The following is a 9,895-nucleotide window of genomic DNA, read 5'->3' on the forward strand; positions in this document are numbered from 1 at the left end:
TGTGATCGGTTCCCCCTTCTCCCACCTTCCCCTTCCCCTATTGATACTCTCATTATCGGTCCTGAGTTTATCTGTACTGAATTCCCTGTGTTGCAAGCTCTTATCTATGCCAGTGTACATGCTCTGGTCTAGCCAGATTTGTAAGGTAGAATTGGGATCATGATTGCGGGCAGGGGAGTAAGGAAACATTAAAGAACTAGAAGAAAGTTGTGTGTTTCATCGGTGCTATATGCTATACTGCTCGTCTCTTCCTTGTGACCCTTCTGTAATGGGATGTCCAATTGTCTACAGATGGGCTTAGGGTCTCCACTCCGCCCTCCTCCTCATTCACATTGATATGATTTTTTTGTTCTGAGTCTTTGGTGTCTGATACCTGATCCCATCAACACCTCATGATCACACAGGTTGGTATGCTTCTTCCATGTGGACTGTGTTGCTTCTCAGGTAGATGGTAGCTTATCGTCAATCCATTAAGACCCCAGATGCTATATCTTTTGATAGCCTGGCACCATCAGCCTTCTTCATCGCATTTGCTTATGTATCCATTTGTCTTCAGTGATCATGTCACGGAAAGAATTCACCTATTCTAAAGCACACATTTTCCTCTACATTTGTTTAATGCCTTGAATTAGGAAGAACTAATTGGCTAGAAAGTCCCTACCCACACTTGTCCCAAGCCTTATTCCTTCCACAGCCAACGTCTTACCATTCATTCTCGGCTTAGACATCTTTCTATTGCAGAAACCTGCTGGTTCTAAATCAGCTCTGTCTTCCTGAGATATGTCCTAGCTTATTATTCTATTTTAATTTAACCAAAGCACTTACAACTTCCTGATATTTCCATTTATTTGTCTCTTTCCTCAGTGAGGAAAAGGATGGTATGGCGATGACCTCTGACCTCCTCCAGCTCCCAAGGCTGACTGCCACGCAGCAGGGGTCAGACCTGCCTCCACGCTTTAACTCTAATTCTGGCACCAACTTTCCCCACGCTCTACTTTTCTTCTAGGTTCTATAATTCATGGCATTAGCCATAGAGAACTCACAGATGATACTTACAATTGAGAGTTATTAAGAATGTTAATAGGTGATAATTCATGTGAATGATAGTTGTCCAGTCAGGACCGTGTCTTCTGTCATACCTGCAGAAAGGCCTCGCTCTGGCCCTCAGCCTCTTGGCCTCGACCCTGCCCAGCTTGGGCAATGTCAAAACTCTTTTGGGGATGAACACTAAATATCCGAAGGACATGCCGGTCTGCTGTCAGCCTCAACCTGAGGGCGCTCCAGCCCCCTGGGTAAAGAAAGCTCAGCTCTCCCAATGGCGTGCCCAGAGGCTCCCCGTTCCACAAGCCTGTGCAAAAGCACTCGGCTTTCCTTGCTATGTAGCGGGTAATTTCCGCTTTTACTTTACTTCTCAGAAACCCACCACTCTGCTTCCTCCTCTTGCTTCTGGCTCTGCTGTTGCTGCTCCTCTATCAATCTCTGGTGCCAATTCCGCCTCCTGGAACAAGGAGGTACAGGGAACAGACATCTCGGGGTCAAAAGTAGACATTGACTCTTGGTTCATCTTTCTTGCTGGTACAGAGAAGCCCACTTCCTGCTTCTGAGATGCTTCATGTTATACGCAGCAGGACAGCCATCACAATGAGCCCGTTAACAAACCCTCGAAACGGAACCCCCATCTTCTCTTATCTATCAAGACATGGCCATTTGGTAGAAGCTATGGAGACAATGGTTAGAAGAGGCAGTTAATAACTCACTGCACAGCACCTAAGCACAGGGAGAGTAGGTATCTTGCATGCCTTGTCCAGCACCCAGCATAGAACCTAGTATCAAATACTTCTGGAATGAACAATTTAGAAAAATAATGCTAAAGATACTAGATCTAGTCGTTTAACAAGTAATTATATATCAATTTTATAAATATCATGCTTTATTATGCAAAAGAATCTCATATGTATGCTATTTTGATAAAATCCAGTTTACTGGTATCCAGTTAACTAATCCTAGAAATATGCTAATAGCATATACCAAGAATAAATTTTTACAGCATGAAACAATTCATACCATCTTTAGTTAATTTTTGACTGCAAATGACATCAAGGAGTTGGCAAACCAGGAAGGAAAAAACCTTGTTTCAGAAAATTTAAGAGTCTAATGACCTTCAAGCTTTTACATTTTTAAATAAAAAAGAGCAGTTAGGGAGGCTGAAGGAAAGATAAAGTTAAAATTACTGCTTCACTGTTTACACTTATACTTTTATTTCCCACAGCTCAATTCAAAGGATTAAGAGAGCTAAGGCTTGTCTGTTATTGAACACCCAATTAGAAAAAGAATGAATAACTTACTGCCAATTCCTTTAACACTCTCATTTCTCATGCAGGACAAAGGATACAATAAAAAGGCAGGAAAAAGTGTACTTGTCTGTATATTTTTATTCAAAAAAGTCCATGATTTTTTGGAGGGGATACAAGATTGTTTTTTTGTCAGATCACCATTGCTACAATTCCTAGAATAACCATACATTTGAAAGGTCCTGGCTCTCCCCTCCCCAACTTCCTTTTGGCACCCACACATGATATGTCATTTCCGAAAAGTATCCTGAGAATAGAGTATTTATCACAAAATTCCCTTATTGATGGCATTACTTCTGATTGCTGAATTTACAACACTGATAAGAGAAATATTGACACAGCAGTATCTCACTGGTAAAAATCTTCGTCTAATTAAGTATATGGCTATCTCAGAGGAAAGCAATGGAAAAGAACAGCCAATTCTGAGGAACTGCCAATCTTCCGACGCTAATGGGACAGTGGCCTGTCTGACCCTGTCCCTCTTTCCTCACTGAGATTTGGAGGGGCTGAGCTGTCCTCAGAGGGGGGCACCGCGTCCGGCACAGGCCTGGTGTCATGATTGTAGAGGACAACTTGAACACATTCTTCAGAAGAATTTGTGTTCCACTTGAAAGGTACAGAAGAGGGACCGTGGGTATCTGCAAGCAGAGTGACAGTCTGGTGGGGCAGACTGAAATAATTCAGTAAGCACTCATAGAGAAGGAGGGCTTCACAGAATGTGGCTGGCAATTAGAAAAGGATTTAGCCAAACTTACCCAAAAAAATCTGGATTCGAAAAAAGTTTCATTTATAAAGTATACTACTCTCAAATCTTCACTTAATCTACTAAAAATAAGTTCTTACCAAAAAACAGGATACTACAGGAAACAAATATCCAACACTGTTCAACTTGTAAATGTAAAGAAAACAATGAAATTGGTTCCTATTTCAGATGGGTCGGTAAGCTTGGTGTTGACCGATTTGATCCAATTCAAATTTGTTTTTTAAGCTATGCTTCAGACTCACAGAGTGTAGCCAAGAAACTTGTGTTTTTAATCTTTGAAGTTCCTGTTATCGGGGCTTAACAAATTGCTCCGATTACTGCTGAAGTGAAAAGAAGCCTTGCCCACCCCCTTTTTGTAACATCTAATAAGATAACTTAAAAAAGGATGCCAATGTTATAAAACTAGGATAAAATACAATGTTGTGGCAATACTTTTTCTTTTTATAAGACTACCTCCTACCTGTAGCATTGCTCATGCGATTAAAGAAAGTTACGAGGAGGTAAAAAACAAAACTTCCTGACCAAGTAGCCATCCATTGCAAGAACAGGACTTATTATGGCTGCTAGCCAGACTGGCAAATTGTTCCTCAGTGTAAAGAAGTGTGTGTGAGTGAGGCTGGGGAGAGCGGAGCACAATCACGGAAGTCAAACGCAACCTTCTCATGTCCTCAGTGGCAACTGCCTTGTGGTCCACCGTCCGTCTGGGCATTCAGAGTAAGCAACACCTTTCTTTAAGACTCTTCTTGTTCTTGCTGCTTTTCTTGCCATTCTTCTCTTTGTTTTCTGATAGCTTCTTGGCTCGGATTTCTCTCATCAGGTCAAAGAACACCTGGATGCGAGGAGGAAGTGATTAAAAAAAGAACAGGAACACGACAGCCATTTAATGATGTCAGGATATGACTCCACTGAGCAGGAAAAGTTAGTGGTACTTTAAAGCATAAAGCTTTCACCATGATTAGAGACCATGTGTGATCAAAAGCAAACAGGACACAAAACAAGCAAGACTGACTAACGCTGGACCATCTTCTGAGTACTCAGTGCAGGCATTTCCGCTCACTCTGTCGCCCACTGGCCGGCTCGGGGAAGAACCACCACATCGCCTCTAGCACCAACCGGGTCATGTCTCACGGATGAAATCTTGTTGCACAAGAAGCATAATCAGGGGGAAAATAGTTTAGCATACAAGAAAGTGACAACAGCTTGTGAGAATTACAAATATAGAGTAACCGGATTTTCCAGCATTTCAAACCAGAAAAAGAAAAAAATGATATGAGTATCTGCTAATAGATACCATATATACTCAAGTCTAAGCTGACCCAAATATCAGCCAAGGCACCTTATTTTACCACAAAAACTGCATTAAAAATGTGCTGAAAAACTCAGCTTATACACGATTATATATAGACGTCACAGTGCCACACTTCATCTCTATAATGATCCTATAATATGAAGTCTTATTATGTGTGACAGTTTCCCAGCATAACTTTCTGAGAGCAGAACTGGGGACACTGGGGGAAGGGGGATACGATGAATGAAATGAATGTGCCCCCACTATGAAATTGGGAGGAGAGGTCCAGCCACAGGCACTTTGCTCCCCACGGATATCACCACCCTGATTCTATTTTAGCTCAAGGAAACTTTATCAGGAACGAAGAGACCTGTTCTTCGAACAAGTTTGTTATTTAGATATGAATTATAATTTCTTACAGTCGTTTGGATTTTGCCCTGTGATACTAGCAATCACACACCATACTGATTATGCCCAAGTAGACAAAACAGAGCTCCTGTAATGAGACATTTAAGATTTCTCAGGGACAACGAAGAGATTGGGCACGGGCTCTTATCTCTGGACATTCACACCACACCACAAGCTCCTATCTCTTATTTTCACAGGCAGAAGTTCTTCTTGGTGAAACACCAAATGTCTTTTCCTGGCCCTGGGACCGAGCTCCTCACGGGGGTGGGGCTGACATGCAGGCCCTGAGAAGTTGTGCCCCTTGGCTCAGGACTCTAGATAAGCAGCCGTGAACAGTTTCAAAGGTTACAAGTTTTTCTCTTTTTGTTTGAACAACAAAAGACAGGAGGGGGAGGGAAGGACTCCGATTTAAAATGAGGAGAAAGTGGATCATCAGCTGATCTGATCAACAGCCTTCTTGGTGTACACTGTTTACAAGTCACTGTAAGGCGGCCAGCCCATATGTCTTACGGTTCCAGTTGAGCAAGTCAAGCAGGTCCAACACAGGAGGGGGACAGATGACAAGCCCCTGTGCAGGTGCCCCTCTTGCCCATTGAAGCCCTCTCCCTTTAGAGAAGTACACATTGATCCTTCCACACAAAGAATGTCTTCCAGGCTTACTGAAAATAAAGTATACAGGGAGCTTCCCAATGGGGCTTCTAAGTTTTGAAACAGTTTGATAGAAAGAAAGGTGCACAGTTTCTATGACTTTTGACTCAAATGTTAATCTTTCTGAGTCAAAAAGTTTTTCTACTTAAAAAAAAATGGAATGGGGCAAGTAAGTGTAAATAAGGACTTATAAAAAATCTGGAACACCCTCCTACGCCACCCCACCCTCACAAAAAGCCGAGGAAGAGGACAGACAGACAAGGAGACAAGCGCCAGCCAACAGGAAAGCCGAGGCAGCCACAGGAAAGTCCCCACTGCGGACAGCCACGAGTCAGACAGGTGGTGGGGGCGGGGCCACAAGTGCTTCCTGGGCGGTCCTCCACCTTCCTCAGGCTGCCGCCCCCCTTTCAGACCGCTCGTGGGGTGGTGACCCCAACCACAGAATTATCTTCCTTGCTCCTTCATAGCTATAATTTTGTTACTGTTATGAACCGGGCAACCCCTGTAAAGGGTCAGTCAGCCCCCAAAGGGGTCACGACCCACAGGTTGAGAACCGCTGTCTTAAAGCGATTCCTTCTAATCCCAGCGTCTTTCTACGTTCACTTCATATTGTCACGTCATTGATTCTGGTGCTTCTCTCAAACTGTGCCCACGGGTAGAGCGCCACAGCCCTCTCTCTAGAGAGCATTTCAAGCTGGGATAAGCACCCGGTTTAAACCTCTCTCTTCAGATAGAAGAGAATTATTTTTCCAAAAGAAAGGGAAATAGAAGAGACTTGGGGGTTCAGAGGCTGATGGTCACTAACACACAGCAGGCAGTTTTGGAGCCCGTTTGGCACGGTGGTCATGAATTGGGCAGCTAACAGTGAGCTCAGCAGATGGTCACTACCAGCCAGTCCTCAGGAGAAAGACAGGGCTCTCGACTCCTGTAAAGAGTGAGAGTCTCAGACACACCGGGGCAGTGCTGGCCTGTCCTCTACGGGTGCTGTGAGGTGGCTTGCACTCGATGGCGGAGGTGAGGTGAGGCGTAGTTTGCTGCTTGGCTCCCAAGTGACAAGTGTACAGGCTTTACGAGAGCACGGGGTACGAAGTAAAAGGGTGAAGGCAGATGCCACAATCTCAGCTTGAAGGTTCAAGGTGTTGCAACATCTTGAGCCTTCGTTTTAAAAAGAAAAGACAAAGGCAGTAACAACCCTGCCTCATGGGTGATTTTGCAAATTGGGGTCAACGTGCATCACTTTGAAGGTCTTCCATTTGTCAGTTTCAGAGACCCGAGTAAGAAATGGTGCTGCAGGTGGCGTGGAGAGTGAGCTAGAAAGCACACCAGCCTGTGCGACCACGAGGCGTTGGAGGGATCAGGTGTCAGGCATCAAAGAACAAAAAATCCTATCAGTGTGAATGAGGAGGGGAGTGCGGATGGAGACCCAAAGCCCATTTGTAGGCCACTGGAGATCCCCTTACAGAGGGGTCTCGGGGAGGAGACGAGTCAGTGAGGAGGCGATGTAGCAATGATGAAACATACAACTTTCCTCTAGTTCCCAAATGCTTCCTTACCCCCACCCCCCACCGCTATCATGGTCTCAATTCTACCTTGCAAGTCTGGCTAGACCAGAGGATGTACACTGGTACAGATGGGAACTGGAAACACAGGGAATCCAGAGCGAATGATTCCTTCAGGACCAGTGGTGTGAGTGGCGATACTGGGAGGGTGCAGGGACGGTGGGTTGGAAAGGGGGAAGCAATTACAAGGATCTATATGTGACCTCCTCCGTGGGGGACGGACAACAGAAAAGTGGGTGAAGGGACAGGGCAAGATACGACAAAATAATAATTTATAAATTATCAAGGGTTCATCAGGGAGGAGGGAGCAGGGAGGAAGGGAGGGAAATGAGGAGAGGGTACCAGGGGCTTAGGTGGAGAGCAAATGTACTGAGAAGGATGAGGGCCATGAACGTACAAATGTGCTTTACACAATTGATGCACGTATGGATTGTGATAAGAGCTGCAAGAGCCCCTCATAAAACGATGTAAAAGAGAAAGAAATGATGCTGCAGGTGGAGTAACGCGTGAGCTGGAGAATGACAGAGAAAGAAGAGATTCCTGGGGGTCAGCGACGAGGTCACAGAGACACTCTACCCTGGCTCTGACAGGACAGGACAGGAAGGCTGAAAGGAGCTATCTCACCAGGGACTCACGAGAGCCCAATCAAGACAGCCATGTCATATCAGGGTCACTTCGAGGGGCCGCCTCCGGCAGGGCAGCCCACAACAGCCAGACCAAACAACCCGATTTGAAAGGAGGAGCGAATGCAAGCCCCTGAGGTCAGCCTTTGCAGCACAGTGCTGACCAACCAACCAGTGGTCTCGCTTGATCACCCTGCCAAGGACGATGTGAACATGAACTATAAGCCAGCAGAGCCTCATGGCAAAGCAAAAAGGCTCCGGATCAAGTTCCAGAGGCAAGCACACCCAGTACATCTTCTGATTAGCGGCTTAGACATCTAGAGAAAGCAAAGTCCCTGCCTAACGCCCATCAAATTAACCAATGAAGAAGTACGCGTCCTGCTGCCCATCAAGGCTGTTCTGAAGAGAGGCACAGGGTGCGCTTGCCTACCTTGTCCACGTTGGCGCGTGTTTTGGCCGACGTCTCCACGTACTGCACACCCCACTCTTCGGCTTTACTTCTGGCCTCCTCAATGGGCACCTGCCTCCGCTCCTCTAAGTCCGACTTGTTGCCCACCACTAGCAGCGGGATTTTATCTTCTTCGGCCTTAACCCGGAGAATCTGTTCCCTGAGGTATTATATCAAAAATAAAACAGCAAAGAAAGCTGTAAGAAGAACCCCGCGTGCTCAGTCCACCTGAAATGAGAGGCTCTCCTAAGGCCTGAAGGAAGGTCCACACTCCAAGGATGCTTTCTTCAGCTGCAGTCAGACAAGCTTCCCACCTGTGCTTTTCAGAGTCTGGTTCCGCGTGCTTCCATCGGAACCGCCTGGGGTGCTTGTTAGAAACGCGCAGAAGCTGGAACAACCCCCAATCTATAGACATTACTTAGAATTAAACAAATAAGAGTAAACACCAGCCAGTACGGATGAAAATACTTGGTACGACTCTTCTATCCAGTGGGAGAATTCAGCTACGGCATGTGGGGCTCGAAGGAGGGGACTGATCAATTTGGCCATGCCACTGGCTAGTAAGTGAAGCAGGCACAGTGAATTTCACAGCCACCGAGAAAGAAGAGCCATTGGAGCGTGGGCACAATTCCTGCACAGAGCAGAACAGCGGGTGCCCTGCCCACAGAACGCCCCAGATTAAGTGTGTTCTGGCAGGAGAGTGGCTTGCAGAGTGGAGGACCCTTTAGGCACGTGTACAAATGTGCTTGATACAATGGGTGGATGGATTGTGATAAGAGTTGTACGAGCCCCAATAAAATGATTGATTAAAAAATGTTTAAAAAGCAATTTAACTTAAAAGTAGGCAGGAGACTTGAATAGACACTTCACCGAAGAAGACGTTCAGGGAGATAGCAGGCACAGCAAGCAATGCTTTTGATAGAGAGATGGAAAGCAAAACAATGGTTACCTTCTGACCCCAGTATTTTTTCCCCAACAGTTTTATTGGCACATAATTTACGTATCATACAATTCAATAGTTGAATCATTCAAAAATATCAAGAAGAACTGTACGATCATTACCACACCAATTTTAGAACATCCTCCCGCCCATGATTAAACCGCCTTTAAAATGAGCTGTGCAATCACAGTCAGTTCTAGTGCCCGCCCCCCACCTTGCTGCCGTCATCGTTTACTCCTGAAATCCTCTTTCCCTCCCTATCATCTACCCCACCTCCTACATCCCCTATTAACCCCTGTATGAGTAATTATCACTATGCAGCCATTCTTCCTGTGCTTCACAAACTGGGAAAACCAACAGAAACAATAATAATAATAATTTAAAAATTAACATAAGGTGGTAAGGACAAAATAATAATATAAAAATACAAATTATGAGTAAGAAAAAATAGACCCCCATCAACATTTTAAAAACCAGGGAAGAGTGGCAGGGAGGGAGTGGGAGGACTGGCAAGGAGTGATCAAGGGTAATGTAACCAAGAGGAATTACTGAAACCCAAATGAAGGCTGAGCATGGTAGTGGGACAAGAGGAAAGCAAATGGAAAGAGAGGAAAGAAGTAGGAGGCAAAGGGCATTCATACAGGCATGTACATATGTAAATATATTTGTGATTATGGGGGAAATAGATCTATGTCATATATTTATAGGTTTAGTAGTAGGGTAGCAGATGGACATTGGGCCTCCACTCACGCACTCCCTCAATACAAGAACACTTTGCTCAACTAAACGGTCATTCCAGGATACCCACCTTCCCGACATGATCGCTGAAGACAAATGGGTGCATAAGCAAATGTGGTGAAGAAAGCT

The 9,895-nt window shown here is 45.1% G+C and overlaps 1 protein-coding gene across 1 annotated transcript in view; it reads right to left on the bottom strand.

The window, feature by feature from the left end:
* Window positions 1-2,414: 2,414 nt before the first annotated feature.
* RALB (RAS like proto-oncogene B) overlaps window positions 2,415-9,895 on the bottom strand; it is a 34,143-nt gene continuing 26,662 nt past the window's right edge. Inside the window, exons 4-5 of the mRNA XM_004711877.2 lie at window positions 8,071-8,248; window positions 2,415-3,943 (exon numbers count right to left, since the gene is read on the bottom strand). Coding sequence (XP_004711934.1) covers window positions 3,824-3,943; window positions 8,071-8,248 — 298 coding nt within the window. The 3' untranslated portion in view covers window positions 2,415-3,823. The remainder of the gene's footprint in view (window positions 3,944-8,070; window positions 8,249-9,895) is intronic.

This window comes from Echinops telfairi, unplaced genomic scaffold (genome assembly GCF_000313985.2).
Source record: "Echinops telfairi isolate 266 unplaced genomic scaffold, ASM31398v2 ScPeMD7_15;HRSCAF=58, whole genome shotgun sequence".
NCBI classification, from domain to species: domain Eukaryota; kingdom Metazoa; phylum Chordata; class Mammalia; order Afrosoricida; family Tenrecidae; genus Echinops; species Echinops telfairi.